The sequence below is a fragment of the Rhinoraja longicauda genome, chromosome 7, assembly GCF_053455715.1.
Source record: "Rhinoraja longicauda isolate Sanriku21f chromosome 7, sRhiLon1.1, whole genome shotgun sequence".
Taxonomy (NCBI): Eukaryota; Metazoa; Chordata; class Chondrichthyes; order Rajiformes; family Arhynchobatidae; genus Rhinoraja; species Rhinoraja longicauda.
The window spans coordinates 26,851,581-26,872,944 of NC_135959.1; the positions used below are offsets into that span (position 1 = coordinate 26,851,581).

Below are 21,364 nucleotides of genomic sequence, written 5' to 3' on the forward strand. Positions count from 1 at the left end.
ACCAAATATTGAGAACCTGCTTGTGGGGGGAAATTTATTTCCACTTATTCAGCAGCAAAGGGACAAAAAGTGCTGGAGTAGATTCAGAAACAGTTTCTCCCCAGCTGTAACCAGACAAATGAACCATCTTCTCACCATCTAGAGTCCAGTCCTGATCTCCCATCTATCTCACTGGAGACCTTTGAACTATCTGTAATCGGACTTTGTCTTGCACTAAACGTTATGTCCTTATCCTGTATCTGTACACTGTGGACGACTTGAATCATGTATAATCTTTTCACTGACTGAATAACACACACAAGCATTCACTGATTGTCGCCGGAAGCTTGCGCCCTTGTAAGTGATGTAACATTTGAATGACGGACACGAAAGAAGAAGACTGTGGTTAGTACACGTGACAATAATAAACTAAACCAATAAACAAAACTAACTTTTTGTGCTGGTATGCGTACCTCAAAAATTAAACGTTATTATTTTGTTTTATGACATTTTTCAATCTACTACAAAGGCAGTGTATGAACCCATGCCCCTTACTGCACAATGAAGACAATCACAGAGGGCGGGGAACACTCAATGGATATGTCCTTGCATTTTCCACAGCCACTTTTTCTAATATGTGTTGGCTGTCATATTCTTTAAGGCCCTGCCACACTTTGCATGATTACCAGTGACAAAGGAAAGGCAGCTTTGATCTTCACAGACAATTGCCATTGAGATCTGTGCCATCCTGAGCATTCAGGTGGAGAAACACCCAAACAATGTTTCAAAGATAAATTTCTGCAAGTTTACAAACATTTGGGGTGTTCCCCTACTTGGGTTTAGGGCTAAACACAGCAATCTACCCAATAAGGGTGGATCCAACTACTAGTCAATTTAGAATTACTGGGTCAATTCATAAGCACAAATAAAATGTGTAGGAAGGAACTGCAGGTGCTGATTTACACCAAAGACAGACACAAAATGCTGGAGTAAATCAGCGGGTCAGGCAGTGTCCCTGGAAGTAGTGTGAAGAAGGGTCTTGCCCTGAAACGTCACCTAATCCTTTTCTCCAGAGATGCTGCCTGACCCGTTGAGTTACTCCAGCATTTTGTGCCCATCTTCAACACAATAAAATGTTCGGTTCACTAATATTTTAGATCAAACATTGAACAACAGTCGCACTCACAAAAGCTTTGACAGAACATGCCATTTGCATTCTTCTTTGCAAGTGCACCGCCTCTGACTGCCTTCTCAACCCCTATCAATAATGCCAGAACAAAGTCACATTAACCAGCACCAAGGGAGTTGTGATCTTAAACTGTTGCAGCACATCAACACTTCAAACAGCAAAATAAAGTGGTAAATGGGGTGGTTTGTAAAGGCTGACTAGATATGCATACACTCCTCTGATACTGTGCTTTGATGTCCCAAGGAATAACCTGAGGATTCAGGCACACATTCCTCATACAAATTTGTTCCTCTTTTCGTGGATGGGGAGATGTGATGTACAATTATTAAGGCCCAAGCAGAACTGTTGGGATAACATAAAAAATCTATGGCTTAATTGCAGACAGAGAGACAAAAGAAATATTTGATTCTATTAATTGTGACAAAGAGGATTCGCTTCTGGAGCGAGAGACATTATAAACTAGCAAACATTTTGTATATTTTTTTAATCAAACACTTAAATCATATTATTAGGGCATTATCTCAGTTTTACTTCAGAACTTACTTTTTCTTTCAACACAACTTACACTCTTGTACTTAGTATGAATGTATCTAATATACAGTCGGATTATCGCTGAACTGTGCGCAAGAAATGTATTTCACTGTACTTAGGTACATGTAACCATAAATTACCATTGAACCATTAATCCCTCAGACTACTGCAGCTCATTGCTCCAATCTCGGCATGTGAATAATATGGTCAGTCTGAAGAAGGGTCTTGACTCGAAACGTCACCCATTCCTTCTCACCAGAGATGCTGCCTGCCTTGCCGAGTTACTCCAGCATATTGTGTTTATCTTTGGTTTAAACCAGCATCTGCAGTTCCTTCTTACACATAATTTGATCAGTAGAGTCTGCTTTAAAACAGGAGTATCTGGAGTCTGGGACTAGTTGGACAAATGGAAAGCCCCAAGGGTGGGTGAGAGGGAGGTCAGAACCTTGGTATGGTTTAAGTGGAGGGGGATGTGAGGTGGGGGGGGGGGAGATGAGATCCTGGAAAAGACCGAAAGGGAAGCTAGAAATCCCAGAAGCAGGAGCAGGTTCAACAATCCAAAATAACTGAGTATTTCACAATATCAAACCTCTACCCCAATGTTGCAATTTAAGCAGGGTCTTAGCGAGATGTTTATTAGTGGTAACGGAGGTGCGAATGTAAGGATGTTGGTTTCAAAATAAAATGAAAATATCTTCCTCTTCTTAAACTGTGTGTAGTCCAGCTGTGTATCTGAGTAACCTGGGAGGCTTGCATGCATGCAAACAATTGCCAGGCAGAAAGACAATACAAATGAATTGAAAGGATTTTGGACAAGGTCAAATACCACGCACAAATGTATGGTCCATGTTCAAATACTTTCCACTGGAAGCTGGGCTGAAAGCTTAATTGCATTGGACTTTGCTAAAATTCCCCATTAAATCAGTATTACATTGGTGCCCCAACATCCATTTTTTCAACCCACTTACCTTTCATTTGAGTCCGCCCGTCCTCCAGCATTGGGAGTACAATGGTCGAATTCCTCTGCGACCTCATGGCTGTGTATATCACAGGAACGGATTGTACAACCACTGGAATGCGATGCAGTTTGTTGGACGGAAAGTTCATTGCATTTGAAGGTGGCATCGGGTGGATTATGTGCAAGTACTGTTGGCCCCCAACACCTGGCGAAGATGCCATAACGGAGCCCGGCGCTAATACTGTAGACATGCCTGTCGATGAAGTCACTGAGGTTATCACAGTTGGGGATGAAGTCAATCGAGGAGCACAAGAGGACATTGGAGAGATTGAGGTTATTGTCACTGAGCTGGGAGAAGAACGTGACGACGAGACAGCTGTTGGTGACGTCCGGGCTTTGTTAATGGACAAGTCCACTGGCTCAGTTTGTGTTTGATATTGATCAGTGGATAGCAAGACCTCTGGAGGCCCAGCTTTCACATTGTTAAGCAAAATAGGTACAGCTTCCATATCTGAAAAGTTAGGGGCTTGCGGAGACTGTTAAAATAAAACACAAATAAATATCACTGAGCATTTCATACTAAAGCAAATGCAGAAATAAAAATGCCGCAAAGCAATATATCTGAAAGATCACATACATTGGCATGAATTTGTGAAACACTTTGATTGAAGCTGAAAAGATAAAAGTAATCTTTGCTTTTCAGTTTAAGCCATTTTAATGAAGAGCATAAAGCTAACAGATTCCAACATTCAACAGAGTTAGTCCAAAGTTCACAGATCTTTTAAAAAGAATGGATAAATGATTAATATAAGTTAATTTAGTTTTAAAATCCATCCTGTTCTCACTTACAAAGCTTGGGCCAGGTTGTGATAGGTGTTATCTGATCCTCTCGACTAATAAACTAAAGATAAATTGGATCACAAACTCTGCCTGTGGTTGCTGTGCTTTTATGGTTGAAGAAAATAATGCAACACCAGACTTTTGGTCAAATAATACCTACCCTTTTGGGACATTCAAATTCCAAAACAAGAACAAAACATTGTTCGGCGCGGTGGTGCAGCGGTAGAGATGCTGCCTTATAGCGCCAGAGACCCGGGTTCGATCCTGACTACAGGTGCTGTCTGGTCAGAATTGTACATTCTCCCCGGGACCTGCGTGGGTTTTCTCCGGGAGCACCGGTTACCTCCCACACTCCAAGCTAATTGGCTTGGTTAAATTGTAAATTGTCCCTAGTGGGCGTAGGATGGTGTCAGTGTGCAGGGATTGCTGGTCAGGTTGGACGAAGAGGCCTGTTACTGCACTATATCTCTAAACTGAACTGAACTAAACATTGCTCATTGCTTACCTTCGATCTGGGCCCAGTTAGTAAACTCATTGACAACAGGGCTCTCCACTGGATGATTAGGAATTAATCCATAGCTGAACACATTACCAAGGGGGTCCATTATCTAACCTGTGCTAACAAAATATATCAAGGCTGCTCCTTACTCATCTTAATAACTGTTTGATAAGCTGGGGCAGTTGGTGGCATTTCACCATAGAAGACCAAAACAAAAAACAACTTGTTCAAATGCAGAAATGCACATAAAGCCTCGTATGAGATTGTATGCATGTACTTTTGCTATTTATTACGCTATAAAGACAAACTTTTAAAGATGTATCCGAGATGTGAGATGTGTCCTAGCACATCCCTTGCCTGTTGGTATGTTGTGGGTGAAAGCATTTGTAACTTGAAACAGCAAGAAATTCCTGAGACCCTTTTTTTCTTCTATTTTAGTGGACATTTTAACTCAAGCTTGTGAAATAGTAGAAACATGAACTATCTGCACTTTTGAGTAATTAAACTGTAATTAAAACAATGGTGCTGATATTTATGAGGCAAATGAGATGGTATTAATGCAAAAAAAATCATCTTCTTCCTAGTCTCTACATTGCAACAACTGAATAAATAATGAGCTGGTACTCCTACGGATTCATTAATTTTTTTAAGATTTAAATTAATGATCGACAGGGCTTTTTAAGAAAGGAGGGAGAGAGAAAACGGGAAATTACAGACCAGTTAGTCTGACATCAGTGGTGGGGAAGATGCTGGAGTCAATTATAAAAGACGAAATTGCGGAGCATTTGGATAGCAGTAACAGGATCGTTCCGAGCCAGCATGGATTTACGAAGGGGAAATCATGCTTGACTAATCTTCTGGAATTTTTTGAGGATGTAACTAGGAAAATTGACAGGGGAGAGCCGGTGGATGTGGTGTACCTCGACTTTCAGAAAGCCTTCGACAAGGTCCCACATAGGAGATTAGTGGGCAAAATGAGAGCACATGGTATTGGGGGTAGGGTACTGACATGGATAGAAAATTGGTTGACAGACAGAAGGCAAAGATTGGGGATAAATGGGTCCCTTTCAGAATGGCAGGCAGTGACTAGTGGGGTACCGCAAGGCTCGGTGCTGGGACCGCAGCTATTCACAATATACATTAATGACTTGGATGAAGGGATTAAAAGTAACATTAGCAAATTTGCAGATGATACAAAGCTGGGTGGTAGTGTGAGCTGTGAGGAAGATGCTATGAGGTTGCAGGGTGACTTGAACATGTTGTGTGAGTGGGCGGATGCATGGCAGATGCAGTTTAATGTGGATAAGTGTGAGGTTATCCACTTTGGTGGTAAGAATAAGAAGGCAGATTATTATCTGAATGGTGTCAAGTTAGGAAAAGGGGACGTACAACGAGATCTTGGTGTCCTAGTGCATCAGTCACTGAAAGGAAGCATGCAGGTACAGCAAGCAGTGAAGAAAGCCAATGGAATGTTGGCCATCATAACAAGAGGAGTTGGGTAGAGGAGCAAAGAGGTCCTTCTGCAGTTGTATAGGGCCCTAGCGAGACCGCACCTGGAGTACTGTGTGCAGTTTTGGTCTCCAAATTTGAGGAAGGATATTCTTGCTATTGAGGGGGTGCAGCGTAGGTTTACTAGGTTAATTCCCGGAATGGCGGGACTGTCGTATGTTGAAAGATTGGAGCGGCTAGGCTTGTATACACTGGAATTTAGAAGAATGAGAGGGGATCTTATCGAAACATATAAGATTATTAAGGAGTTGGACTCGTTAGAGGCAGGAAACATGTTCCCAATGTTTGGGGAGTCCAGAACCAGAGGCCACAGTTTAAGGATAAGGGGTAGGCCATTTAGAACAGAGATGAGGAAAAACTTTTTCAGTCAGAGAGTTGTGAATCTGTGGAATTCACTGCCTCAGAAGGCAGTGGAGGCCAAGTCTCTGAATGCATTCAAGAGAGAGCGAGATAGAGCTCTTAAGGATAACGGAGCCAGGGGGTATGGGGAGAAGGCAGGAACAGGGTACTGATTGAGAATGATCAGCCATGATCACATTGAATGGTGGTGCTGGCTCGAAGGGCCAAATGGCCTACTCCTGCACCTATTGTCTATTATGTATTGTCTAATGGCTGTGTGCACAATCTTCCTTCAGTGATTTTTCCCATTTGACATTATTGGGGTAGTAAAAAGACAACAAGTGTTTAACCGAACTGCCAACCTTACAAAGTGGTGATCGCTCCACAGATAGTGGGGAGATGCACAGATTAAATCAAATTGTCCCTGAATCTAATAACTGAGTGTGGTTCATAATTCAATTCTGTAAGAGTCAGCCTCAGAGATTCCTTCAAGGCAACCTGGCAAACGATGTCACTGTTCAAATATCAACTACTTAATTTAATTAAAACATTCTTCAAGTTCTACACTGATGGAATAAGACAAATGATTAAGATTTGCCGCAGCTGTCGGGAGCCGATTTTTAAAACAGTTGCAAGGAGAGACCTCGACTGAGTTTTTAAATGAGCATTATGTGCGTGTGATTCTGCTTAAATACATGTTATTTTCCAGATTATTGATTGCAATTTTGTCCTTTAACAACATTTTATCCCAATTCAACAATTCCTTCAGTGCATGGTCTTCAACATGATTTATTTTCAAAGGCCAATCCCGCCCCCTGCCACAATCAACCCGAAGAAGGGTTCCAAACCGACACGTCAACTATCCACGTTCTCCAGAGATGCTGCCTGATGCACTGACTTACTCCAGCACTTTGGGTCCTTTTGTGCAAACCAGCATCTACAGGTGTTTGACTTTACTGGCTTCAAGAACATAATGAAAAACGCAGGAAAGTTAAATTAGGAGGCAGAGATCAGCCATGATTGAAGGGCGGAGCAGACTAGATGGGCCGAATGACCTAATTCTACTCCTATAACTTGTGAACTTGTAATTATTTTTCAGTTACCTTGCGCCCACTTTGCATACTTCCCTGTGTTGACCAATTTGATGGTTGGGAGGTACAGCCATAAAGTCAGGTGCAGGATTCAGAAGCGACATACTCAGTTCCTGGGTTCATACCGAGTTTGTTACTCTACGGTAGAGGCAGTAGTTAGAATGGATCAAATTGTTCAACATTAAGGACATTATCATCCACCAAAGCTCCTGGCCACTCTTTAGCAATGTCTTCTTGGACGTTGGCGCCCTTTCCAACTACACGATGCATCCTTGGTTACAAAAGGATACAAAGTGCTGGAATAACTCGGCAGGTCAGGCAACATTAGTTTAATTATTGGGTACTGTACGGTAAACAATCAATTAAATGAAATTATAGCAAGTGTACGAACAGCGATATGCTATGGGTAATTTTAGAAAATAGATGTTTCTGACTTTGAGAATTCGGCTTACGAACAGTTGTTCTTAAGAGCAGGATCCTAGCATAACACAAGGACTGCCAACTGCCAAGGAAGGCTTCAGTGCATCACAGAGATACCGTGAGTCACTATAAATCAGTGAATAGAAAATCACAAGGATATTTTTAAATGGGGCAAACCGCCCCACAAAGCAGGGTGACATGGGTGAATATATCAGAGGGTTTGTATGTGTTGAGTCTATAACCAAAAACATGAATGAAAGGGGGGAGGGGGGGAACTACATGGTTTAAGGGAGAAGAAAAGGTATGAACATTTCGGGGAGGAGGTAGCAACACAGGAAAATAATATTCAGGAGAGACAAAAGTGCTGGACTGACATCAACAATTTAGCAAGATTCGTGGATGTAGAATATTCTGAGATAGTGGCAGCTTTATGTTAATCACATTATAAAGGTCAAAATGCCAGATGATCTCAGTGACAACACTATCATCTCTGATATAGAAGATTGTGGGTTAAAGTCTCACTTCAGACCCTTGAAAACCAAAAAAAGAAATTGATTTCCGGCACAGTGTTGCACGATGAGAGGTGCAGGCATGGAAAAATAGGTGCAGGAGTAGGCCATTCGGCCCATTGAACTAGCGCCACCATTCAATATGATCATGGCTGATCATCTAAAATCAGTACCCCGTTCCTGCTTTTTCCCCATATCCCTTGATTCCTTTAGCCCAAAGAGCTAAATCTAACTCTCTCTTGAAGGTGGGAAATTAAACTGAGGCCTCCAATGGCCTGTAAATGCATGCCACTCTTGCGGAATTTGTGCTATGAGGTACTGCGTCAATGGATAGCAGGACAAAGAAGATTACTGCTGATTTTCATGTAACCGTGTGGTTTTGCTATTTCGCTCATTTCGCTCATTTTAACAGACACAATATTTTGAATGTACTTAAATTGTTAGAAATCAATTTCAACGTCCCAAGATTGCAAATGTACTACACTAATGCTGTACTTACTTTTTAGGATGTTAGTTTTGCTGCTAGCAACAATATCCATGTGACTTCAGATGGCAAGTGTGAAATCAGCCACTGCTCGACCTCTTATCAGGAATGGCAGAAATAGCAAAGCCATGCAAAAATGAAAATCAGCAGTGATCTTTTTATCAGGTCAGTGCGAACTCTGTTTGCAAAGAAAAGCTTGCAAAACATTGAGAGTTTAGTATTAATCTCAGGCACATAATATATATATAATGTTTTGAGATGTGCACAATGTATCCTATGGATGTATAGTCACAATGCTCTGCTTTTAAAGACTTAAATGGCAATGTGATATCCATGTAAACATACACAAACATATAAAGATGTGTTTATCTTTCTAAATATATATGTAAAGCTATTAAGAGCCTGTAAAGTGTCAGCTATTCTCTTACATGGAGGAAATAGGATACTGGTGGCTTGGTCGGTGGCAGCTGAACTCAAGCTCCACACTCAGTCATTTACTAATCATCCTTACCTCCAACAACAGTGTTGATCTGCCTATTAATTTTAATAAAGCAAAGCACTTCAAGGTATTTCATTAAAGGCATCTCAAAAATTGGCAATAGAGAGAGGGACATACAGGGGGGAAACTACAAAGTCCAGTTTCATGGAGCATTTTAAAGGAAGAAAGAGGCTGTCGGCTTAGAGAAGAATTACCAAAGCCTAGTAGCTTGGCAGTCAAAGACACTGCCCCAGTGGTGGAGTGATTACATTATGGTGGGTGATTATGAGGCCTGAATTTGAATAGCACCGATGCTTTAGTGCTGTGGAGTTGCAGAACGGGATAGGCAAAATTAATAATGGATCTGAGAATAAAGAGGATCCAATACTTGAACCATTTACCATCACAAATCTCATACTCAAGAAGGATTTTTTTTTTACCTGACATAGTGGATCTTTGAGCCTCTCTGCTTAAGTGGGATGTCAATTATATTGAAGTTTCAGAAGGATGGAGGAGGAAAATTATTAATAAAACTGCAGTCATATTGGAGTTAGTTTATCAAAGAATAGCTGATGAATGGACAGTATAAATGCACTGAAAAGGTTTATTAAAACTCCATAAAGATCTAATACTTATATAAAAAGACACCGGAATAACAGCAATCTACTTTTGATATATAAAGGCTATTAAAGAATAAATTGCCATTCCTAAAATTGTACTGATTTCTTTAGGCTGTTAAATACAACATTGAACGATATGAAGAAGGACCCTGACCCGAAACGATGCCTATCCATGTTCTCCCGGGATGCTGCCTGACCCACTGAGTTACTCGAGTGCTATGTACCTTATTTTGTAAACCAGCATCTGTAATTCCTTGTTGCTACATAGAACAGTATGGCACAGAAACAGGACCTTTGGTCCATGACATCTGTGGCAATAATGATTCCTATTTAAACTAATCCCTTCTACACGCACATGGTCCATATCCCTCTATTCACTGCACATTCATGTGTCGAATAAAAAATCTCTTAAATGTCACTATTTTATCTGGTTCTACCACCATCCCTGGCAGTGTGTTCCAGATACATATAACAGTGCAAAACCACCTGCCCTGCACATCTCCTATATACTAAAACTCTTGTTTGTTTGTTTGTTTGTTCCTGAACTACTGCCAAAATGGTACACGATTGGACAATTTTAGGCCCCCCTTATTCACTGTCGTCTTTTTGAAATCAGTTATATTTTAAAAGTTATTCACATTTTAAAGTTTAAATCTATCTCCAAGGGAGGGAGGGAGGGAGGGAGGGAGAGAGGGAGGGAGGGGGCGAGGGGGGAGGGGGAGGGGAGGAGGGGGAAGAGGGGAGGGGGGGTGGGGAGGAGAGGGTGCTGCACCAATGCAGGAGAGGTTTGGGCCCAACGGGTCCTTTAAAATTTCTCCCTCTCATCTTAAAGCTGTGCACTCTACGGGGTATACTTTGACTTTTCCACTTTGGGAAGAAGGTTCTGACTGTTTACCTTATCTGTGCCTCTATTAATTTCATACATTTCTATCATGTTCCCTCTCAGCCTCTGGCACTCTATAGAAAACAATCCATGTTTGCTCAACCTTTGCTTCTAGCTAATACCCGCTAATCCAGGCAGGTGTCAGGGCACACCTTTTTTTAGCACTCTCCCCAAAGCTTCCATAACCTATTGGGGCAACCAGTTGCTTGTGGAATATGGCACACATATTCCAAAAGCAACCTAACCAAAGTTTTATAAAGCTGAAACACGACTTCCTGACTCTCATACTCAATGGCCCAACTGAAGAAGGCACCATACACTTTCTTTACCACTCTATCTACTTGTGTTGTTACTTTCAGGGAGACAAGGACTTAGACTTAGTCTGAAGAAGGGCCTTAACCTGAAAAGTCACCCATTCCTTCTATCCAAAGATGCTGCCTCATTTTGTGTCTATCTTCGGTGTGCACCAGCCTCTGCAGTTCCTTACTACACACTTAGACCCTAAGATCCCTCTGTACATAAAATCACACCAGAATTGTAATTCCTGGTCTCAACACAGCAATAAGATCTCTTTGAAGATTGAAGGTAATGAGATACACACACTTTGCAAAAAAAAAACTTTTGTTGTTTCAATGTGAAAAATTGATCGAGTTGTTCATTAATACCATATCAAGCCCCTAACTCTTGTCGCCAATTCAAGTGCAGCAAGGTAATAGTAAGCGGAGGCATGTACGACCCATTGTGTTTCATTCACTAAAAGTGGCCCTTGAGCAATGCTACTAAAATGTCCTATTGAACAGAGTTAAAACCACAGGAGCACAACTAACGAGTCACAAAATTCACAGCAATTTTCACACTTACAAGTCAATTAACAGTGATGCATGACTTTAAATTCATAAGTTCTAGGAGTAGAATCAGGCCATTCAGCCCATCAGGTGTGCTCTGCCATTCAATCATGGCTGATCTATCTTTCCCTCTCAATCCCATTCTCCTGCCTTCTCCCCATAACCCCTGCCACTTTTACTAATCAGGAATCTGTCAAATTCCACCTTAAAATTACCCATTGACTTGGCCTCCACAGCCTTCTGTGGCAATTAATTCCACAGATTCACCACCCTCTGACTTAAGAAATTTCTCCTGATCTCCTTTCTAAAGATACGTCCTTTTATTCTGAGGCTATGACCTCTGGTCCTAGACTCTGCCAAGAGTGAACATCCTGTCCACATTCACACTCTCCAGGCCTTTCACTATTCTTTAAGTTGCTTTATGCGAAGAAAAACTTCCCACTATTACTACAGAAGGCAGGTGTGGAAGGTTTGTCTTCACATCATATTCAACTAGATTTTACTCCTACTTCAACTCGATTTTCTTCCTACTTCTGCCTGGAGCTGCAACATCAACCACAATGATGTGCTTTGACAGATCGGTAATGGCTCACATCTGTGACTGTCTTCCAGATAATATATAGACTCTTTACATTTGCAGATAGGAAAATTAGGTCTACAGAGGATGCCATCTCCCTTGCAGTACATTCAGCTCTTTGACAATAAGAACATAGAACACAGAACTGTATAGCGCACGAACAGGCCCTTCAGCCCATATTGTTTGTGCTGAACATGATGTCTGGTTAAATTGATCTCATCTGCCTGTACATGATCCATATCCCTCTATTCCCTGCACTTCCATGTGCACTTCCAAGTGCCTGTTTAAAAACCTCTTGAACACCACTATCGTATCTACCTCCACCAGCACCTTGGCAATACGCTCCAGGCCCCCACCACTCCTTGGCCTGCACATCACAAAGAATTCTCCCTCTCACATTACAGCCATGCCCTCTAGTGTTGGACATTTCTACCCTGGGGCAAAAAGGTCCGAGTGTCTACCCGATCCATGCCTCCAATAACTTTATATACTTCTATCAAATCTTTCGCTTAACCTCTGACGTTCCTACGACAAAGTGGGGAGGGTGATGGGGAGGGGAGGGGGCAGGATGGGTGAATACAATCCCATCCTCATCAATGGTGCTGCTGTAGAGATGGTCAAACAGCTTCAAGTTTTGTTGAAATCCACATCACCAGCTATCTAACCTGTTCCCTTCACACTGATGCCATGATCAAGAAAGCACACCCGCATATTTACTTTCTTAGGTGTGTGAGAAGATTTAGCATGTTCACGAGGATCCTGTTGGACTTCTACAGATGCACTATGTGGATAGGATACATCCGTCTGGTGTCATAACTGCTCTATTCTTGACCGCTTGAAACTGAAAAGAGTATTGAATGTTGCCCAGCCCATCACAGACTCATCAGTTCCTTTCATCCAGTTCATCCTCACGCTGCATCGGGAAGGCTGGAAGTATCATCAAGCATGCCGGTCACCCTGGCCATTCTCTTTTCTCTTTTCTGCCATTTGGGAGAAGATACAGGAACTTGAAAGTCCGGATGTCCAGAATTAAGAACAGCCCCTTCCCCACTGCTACGAGACTCGTGAATCAATCAACTCTTTCGCACTCCCTTTCTGGAGGTGCTGCCACATACTCTTACTCTTTACTCCACTTTATTTGGTTCTTCTGTTATTGCACTACTTCAGTTTGCACTACAGTCATTGACCCATTCTGTTGTCTTGCATTCATTGTATTTATTGTATACTTATTGTATTTATTGTTTACTCTACGAGCTTCATGAGAACTAGAACTTTCATTGCCCCCTGGTGTCTATGACAATAAACTAGAGACAAGAAGAACTGCAGATGCTGGTTTACAAACAAAGCCACAAGATGCTGGAATAACTCAGCAGGTCAGACGTCATCTCTGGAAAACATAGATATGTGACGTTTCAGGTGGTGGATCTTCAGACTGATTATGGTGGGAGAGGGAAGAAACCTAGAAGAGAGGAGGGGCAGGACATGGCCTGGCGAGTGACAGGTGAATACAGGTGAGGGGATTTCGTGATTTATTGACAGTTGGACAAAGGTCATAGATGTAAAGAGAAAAGGTGTGAAATAATGAGAGAAGACCAAATTGTGATGCCAGAGGAAGGAATATAGGTGGAAATGGAGGGGTAAGGGAAGAAATGAGTGCGAGTCCAGGTGGGAGATAGGGAAGAAGGGGAAAAAGAAACCAATCTGAATCCGAATTAAATGAGACCACTGCACCTGTCAGCATTAGAAGGAAGATAGACACAAAAAGCTGGAGTTACTCAGCAGGACAGGCAGTATCTCTGGAGAGAAGGAATGGGTGACTTCAGTCTGAAGAAGGGTCTCGACCCGAAATGTCACCCATTCCTTCTCTCCAGAGATGCTGCCTGTCTCGCTGAGTTACTCCAGCTTTTTGTGTCTATCTTCGGTTTAAACCAGCATCTGCAGTTCCTTTCAACAGGATTGGAAGGAATTTGGCAGGCTGTAAATAGTAATGAATGCCCAGAACTTCCTACTTAGCCTTGCATCCGACAAAGTAATTCATGTGCCACACTATTCAAAATAATCTTTTGCACTGATGTCTGGCGGGTGTAACATTTAAGATTCTTGCACCGACGAGACCGAATTAAGGGACGCTGCACTTTAAGACCGCTGCAGCAACATCCCCTGGTTTAAGAGATTACAAATGATTATTCTCTATCCCAAGTAAAACTAGTTTCTTATCAGAGATGCAATATTGATGAGCCCGGTGACACTCTAAACTGAGGCGCTATATCTCATTCTCAGAAAGCAATCAGGATTATACATTCCCATTTTCAAGCAGAGGCTGACTCACGTTTTGTTCAGCCATTCCAATTAGCCTGCAGGCAGCCAGCAAAGTCATTCGGTACAAGGAATGAGACTACTAATGAGGCTGGTGTGGTACGACAAAGCGAACAACATAATGTGCAACGTAACAGCAATTGTGAACAATGCTCCGATTCCATTGTAGTGAATAGACCCTGAAGTTTGGTGAGAGTATAAATTGCGCATGCTACTTTACCCTAAAAAAAGCACACAGAGTGCTGGAGTGACTCAGCAAGTAGGCATGCAGGTACAGCAGGCAGTGAAGAAAGCAAACATTGACCTTCATAGCGAGAGGATTTGAGTTTCGGAGCAAGGAGGTCCTACTGCAGTTGTACAGGGCCCTGATAAGACCACACCTGGAGTATTGAGTGCAGTTTTGGTCTACTAATTTGAGGAAGGACATTCTTGCTATTGAGGGTGTGCAGCATAGTTTCACCAGGTTAATTCTCGGGACGGCGGGATTGACATAGGATGAAAGAATGTATAAGAAAATAACTGCAGATGCTGGTACAAATCGAAGGTATTTATTCACAAAATGCTGGAGTAACTCAGCAGGTCAGACAGCATCTCGGGAGACAAGGAATGGGTGACGTTTCGGGTCGAGACCCTTCTTCATACTGAGAGTGGTAGAATTTACTGGATTCCAGAGGGCTGCTACATGCCCAGATAGAAGAAGAGGTGATGATCCTTAATCTTATGTTGCAGCTAGTTGCAACAGTGCAGGGGAGCACAGACTGATAGATTAGAGTGGGAGTGGGATGGGGAATGGAATACAGAGAATCACTCCTACAAACTGAACACAGGTGTCCTAAGAAGCGATAATCTATAAAAAAAGATAGACACAAAATGCTGGAGTAACTCAGCGTACAGACAGCATCTCTGGATAGAAGGAATGGGTGACATTTTGGGTCGACCCATAAAGTCACCCATTCCTTCTATCCAGAGATGCTGCCTGTGCCGCTGAGTTACTCCAGTATTTTGTGCCTATCCTCGGTGTAAACCAGCATCTGCAGTTCCTTCCTACACATTTAATCTATTCTGCGTTTGGTTTCTCCAATGCAGAGGAGACTGGTGCAGAACTTGTTAACTTCACCACGAACTTTCACCCTGATCTCAAATTCACCTGGACTACAGTATCTCCGACACCTTTCTCCTCTTTATTGACCTGTCTCCATCACAGGGGGCAGACTATCAACTGACGGCTACTACAAATCTAGCGACTCCCACAGTTATCTGGACTACATTCCGAATATATGTTGATCTTGGTGTGAACCAGCATCTGCAGTTCCTAGTTAACTACACAAAGAAGAAATGGCAGATTTCTTGGACTGAAGCCAGGTGGGTTTTAGACCACCCCAAATAATTACATGGCCGTCTTTATTGCAACTATCTTTTTAATTCCAGATTGATTTACTTACTTGAATTTAAATTCCTTATCTTCTGTGGTGAGATTAGAACATCCCTCCAGATCAATAGGCCGAGCCTTCGCATGTCGGCCCTGAATATTAACCATTTTGCAAGCATGTGTATTAAGCAGGTAATTTAGCTTGTCTTTTGTCTGACATTATCCTTGATCATATTGTAGTGAACTGATTTCACGTGTCACAGTGCTTTTCCTTGAAACAAAAGTGAGATTCCACTGCGATGGTGGGGGATGGGGATAGGCAAACAGAGCCTGATGGTACATCTGGGACAAATAATGAGGCATACATCTCTTTCACTAGCCCAGGATTAACGATCAAAGCAAGCGTTGGGTTGGACTGCCAAGCGTGTAGCTCACAGTTGCCACTGGCAGCAGCGGGCAACAGATGGGACATCACGGAGAAAAGAATGACAATTAAAGACTGCGGAGAACAGACACACTCAGAGCACGCTACATGTAATCTGGCCTACGCTGCCCTGAGGACACATGGGAGGAAATGCTTGCAGTGGAAGAGAATTCTCAAAAGATCCAGATGTCCAGATTAGACTTTTCCAGGAATGGGCAAATTCCCCAGAGGAACCAATGTCAATGAAAGGAGCCAACGAGCCGGACAAACCGGCATGAAAATGGAACATGAGAATTAGAAAAGACGCTGCATGTTTTTGCTCTCAAAAACCTACCAGCTGCTCTGCCTCTCACAAGGTGGGCTCGGGAAGCGAGCTCCCGCCCAGTCAGCAGGGGGATACGTTTAGGGGTCTGAATATGACTGTCCTTGTAATTGGGTAGGAGGGCAGGACTGAGTAGTGCATTGGAGGTGTAGGAAGGAACTGCAGATGCTGGTTTAAACCGAAGATAGGCACAAAAGGCTGGAGTAACTCAGTGGGGCAGGCAGCATCGCTGGAGAAGGAATGGGTGACGTTGCAGGTCGAGACCCTTCTTCAGACTGGTTAGGGATAAGGGAAACGAAAGATATAAACGATGATGTCGAGAGATAAAGAACAATGAATGAAAGATATGCAAAAAAGTAACGATGATAAAGGAAACAGGCCATTGTTAGCTGTTTGTTGGGTGAAAACGAGAAGCTAGTGCGACTTGGGTGGGGGAGGGAAAGAGAGAGAGGGAATGCCGGGGCTACCTGAAGTTAGAGAAATCAATATTCATACCACTGGGCTGTAAGCTGCCCGAGCAAAATATGAGATGCTGTTTGTCCAATTTGCGTTTCGCCTCACTCTGACAATGGAGGAGACCTAGGACAGAAAGGCCTGTGTGGGAATGGGAAGGAGAATTAAAGTGTTTAGCAACCAGGAGATTGGAGCTACTGTGGCATTAGCAATACGCTAAGTTAATATGAAACATGAAGTATGGTACAAAGGGTTGCGAATATAAAAGGGAAAAAGTGGAGGATGTGGATGGTGGGCTGGAGGATGTGGAAGGTGGGCATTTCAGTATTAATTCAGGCAATTTTGATTTTCTACTGCATGTACTGGCGCAGAGAATTGGTACAGAGAAATGTGTAGGGAGGAATTGCAAATGCTAGTTTAAACCAAAAAAAGACACAACATGCTGGAGTAACTCAGTGGGACCATCAGCATCTCAGGCAGCTTCTGAAGAAGGGTCTCCACCCGAAACGTCACCCATTCCTTCTCTCCAGAGATGTCGCCTGTCCCGCTGAGTTACTCCAGCATTTTGTGTCTGTCTTTGACCCAGAGAAATGGCTGATGATCTGACAATTTCCCACTATCTGGGGTTAGCGATAAGAATATCTTTAGGAGTACAGGAAAGTGCCTGTTTGTCGTTTGGTCTTAAATCAAGCACTGTTTTTTGATTTCCAAACTGGAACGGTGCTGGCTTGAAGGGCCAAATGGCCTCCTCCTGCAACTATTTTCTATGTTTTTTAACAGTGTTGTTAGCTGGCTGAGTCAAATTCTCCATGGCAACTACATCATATTGCCATGATTAACAGAAACCATGCTGCCACCTTCAACCTTTGGGCAAAATCTTCTCTTCCACGTTCCAAGCAGGAAGCTCAGTGATTCCGTGATACTATATCGTCACATGTACTCAGGTACAGTGAAATTCTTTGTTTTCGGATGCACTCTGGTAAAATCATACTGCAGACTTCACCGGGGCAATACGCAAAGAGCCGCCACATTTCTGGCGCCGACAAAGTTTCATTACGACCCCAAAATGCCAAATTCTGAGACCCCAAGGCTGTTTACAGTAACGGACAATCCCATGAACCCATGGTGGTGAGATGGACTGATACCAAACTGCCCATCCGACCTCTCAGCTTTTCACTCACGAGGTTATTCATACTGGTGTCACACCAACTTCATTTAATTTCACTATGTTCAGAAATCAGTTTCAGGGAAATATCTATTAACAACCCTGGAACTGTCACAAATTCAGTCTTTTGCTTAACCATGCCCACTATTGACCTCGGACGCTGGGCGTTTTAAGGTCAAATTTAGTGCAAATTTAGGAGACTCGAAACCTGTCCTATCCATGTAACTCAATTTTTTCTTAAACATTGCGATAGTCCCTGCCTCAGCTACCTCCTCCAGCAGCTTGTTCCATACACCCACCACCCCTTGTGTGAAACAGTTTCCTCTCAGGTTCCTATTAAATCTTTTTCCCCTGGTTCTTGATTTCCCTAATCTGGGCAAGAGACTCTGTGCGTCTACCCAAACTATTCCTCTCATGATTTTGTACACCTCTACATGATAACCGCTCATCCTTCTGCGACTCTAGCAATAGAGTCATACATAGTCTGCTCAACCTCTCCTTATAGCTCAGGTCCTCGAGTCCTGGCAACATCCTCGTAAATCTTCTGTGCACCCTTTCCAGCTTGACAACATCTTTCCTATAACATGGTGCCCAGAACTGAACACAATACTCTAAATGTGGTCTCACCAACATCTTATATAACTGCAAAATGACCTCCCAACTTCTATGTTTAGGAAGGAACTGCAGATGCTAGCTTATACTGAAGATAGATATTGTCCTTCATCAGTCGGAGTATTGAGCATAGAAAACATAGAAAATAGGTGCCGGAGGAGGCCATTCGGCCCTTTGAGCCAGCACCGCCATTCATTGTGATCATGGCTGATCGTCCACAATCAATAACCCGTGCCTGCCTTCTCCCCATATCCCTTGATTCCACTAGCTCCTAGAGCTCTATCTAACTCTCTCTTAAATCCATCCAGTGATTTGGCCTCCACTGCTCTCTGTGGCAGAGAATTCCACAAATTCACAACTCTCTGGGTGAACAAGTTCCTTCCCACCTCAGTTTTAAATGGCCTCCCCTTTATTCTAAGACTGTGGCCCCTGGTTCTGGACTTGCCCAACATTGGGAACATTTTTCCTGCATCTAGCTTGTCCAGTCCTTTTATAATTTTATATGTCTCTATAAGATCCCCTCTCATCCTTCTAAACTCCAGTAAATACAAGCCTAATCATTTCAATCTTTCCTCATATGACAGTCTCGCCATCCCAGGGATCAATCTCGTGAACCTACGCTGCACTGTTTCAATTTCAAGGATGTCCTTCCTCAAATTAGGAAGTTGGGAGATAGACACAAAATGTGGAGTAACTCAATGGGTCAGGCAGCTTCTCTGGAAAAAAGGAACAGATGATGTTTCGGGTCAAAACCCTTCGTCTCGACCCAAAATGTCACCTATTCCTTTTCTCTAGAGATGTTGCCTGACCCACTGAATTAATCCAGCATTTTGTGTCTATCTCCCAACCTCTATACTCAATACTCTGACTGATGAAGGGCAATGTACCAAAAGAGTTTTGACCACCCTACCCACCTGTAGTGCCACTTTCAACAAACTATATACTTGCCCTTCTAGATCCTTCTGCTCAACAACACTTCCCAGAGACCTACCATTCACTGTGTAGGTCCTGCCCATGTTAGTCACCCCAAAATGCAACACCTCACATTTCACTGTCACACGGAGAACAAGCAAACTCCACACAGACAGCACCCAAGGTTAGGATCGAATCGAGGACTCTGGCGCGATGAGGCAGCAGCTCTACCGGCAGCACCACTGCGCTGCAGGACAGTGATGGTCAGCGCGGATTCAGTGAGCTGAAGGAGCCCATTTCTGTGCTATATTCTCTCCATGATTCCAATTAACCCCCAAAGTAAATATTTTGTCCATTATTACCTCTTTAGCAAAATTAATTGTTGTTTCTTTTTGTAATTCATAGCGCGTAGGGGCTACAAAGATCAATTGTAATCAGTTCTCCCTGCAGGGACACTCTCAAAGAACAAGCAAAACATAAAAGACGAAAGACTGTTTAAGCACAGTGGCTGGGGCTGAATCTCAATTGGATTTCTCCTCTCAAATATTCCCACAAATTATTTTTCTTTATGCGATATTCGTGGTTCACTTTCTCTCAACCCCCCAAAAAACAAGAGAATATCAAACCTTATCTGTGCCTGTATTTTCTAATTTAGACAAGCATGATTCTCAATTTGGAATGCTTTACCAAATCCTTTTCATTTGCTGACCAATATTACAAACTGCATGCATAAATCATCCCCACCATTTTTGGGGATTCCGTCACTGACACTTTGAGCTGTTATGGTTGCTTTACAACATAGGCAGCTGGCATCTCCTCCTATGAATTCTCATGAGCAATGAGTTCACCCCAGCAATGTGTGCAGGGACACATGCAGATGCTGGTTTAAACCGAAGATGGACACAAAAAGCTGGAGTAACTCAGTGGGTCAAGCAGCATCTCTGGAGAAAAGGAACAGGTGATGTTTCGGGCTGAGACAGCTTCTTCTGTCTGATGCTGCCTGACCCGCTGAGTTACTCTGGTTAAGAAACCTTGTGTCAATTTACCTGGCAATGTAACCGTGTAACATGGTCTCTCTCAGAGCTGTGCAATTGAATCCAAAATCAATCACATTTATCACCACTTCATGACCTAATCATGAAACTTTGACCTTGCAGTTTCTGCCATGAGTCACCTTTGTGACCCCTTAGTCATAGAGTTATCCAGCACAGAAACAGGCCCTTCATCCCAGCTACCCCTTGCCGACCAAGGTGCCTCATCTACACTAGTGCCACCTGCCAGTGTTTGGCCCATATCCCTCTAAACCTTTCCTATCCATGTACCTGTCCAAATGTCTTTTAAATGCTGTTATAGTACCTCCTCAACTACCTCCTCTAGTAGCTCATTCCATACACCCACCACCCTCTATGTGAAAAAGTTGCTCCTCATTTCCTATTAAATCTTTCCCCTCTCACCATAAAACTATGTTCTCGTGTTTTTCATTCTCCTAATTTGGGTAAAAGTATCTGTGCATCTACCCTATCTATTCCCCTCATGGTATTATGCACCTCTTCAAGATCACCACTTATTCTCCTACACTCTGAGGAATAAAGTCCTAGCTTGCCCAATCTCTCCCTATAGCTCAGCCCCCCAAGTCCTAGAAATATCTTTGTGAAGGTTCATCTTGCACGATGCAATCCGGGGAGAAAAGATGAAGTATGAAAGTAAGCTAGCCAAGAATATAAAGGAGGATAGTAAAAGCTTTTTTAGGTAAGTGAAGAGAAAAAAAAAATAGTTAAGACAAATGTGGGTGTCTTGAAGACAGAAACAGGTGAATTTATTATGGGAAACAAGGAAATGGCAGGCGAGTTGAAAAGGTACTTTGGTTCTGTCTTCACTAAGGAAGACAATCTCCCAGCTGTACTAGGGGACAGAGGACCTAGGGTGAATTGAAGGAAATTCACATTAGTAAGGAAATGGTGTTGGGTGGACTGATGGGACTGAAGGCTGATAAATCCCCAGGGCCTGATGGTTTGCATCCCAGTGGCTCTAGAAATCGTG

General features: G+C 42.8%; 1 protein-coding gene across 13 annotated transcripts in view; it reads right to left on the reverse strand.

Annotated features, from left to right (window-relative positions):
- LOC144595154 (Krueppel-like factor 12) overlaps positions 1-21,364 on the reverse strand; it is a 229,059-nt gene that overhangs the window by 84,564 nt on the left and 123,131 nt on the right. For all 13 annotated transcript variants that reach the window (XM_078402284.1, XM_078402290.1, XM_078402291.1 and 10 more), the window contains one exon: positions 2,668-3,193. In XM_078402284.1, coding sequence (XP_078258410.1) covers positions 2,668-3,193 — 526 coding nt within the window. The remainder of the gene's footprint in view (positions 1-2,667; positions 3,194-21,364) is intronic.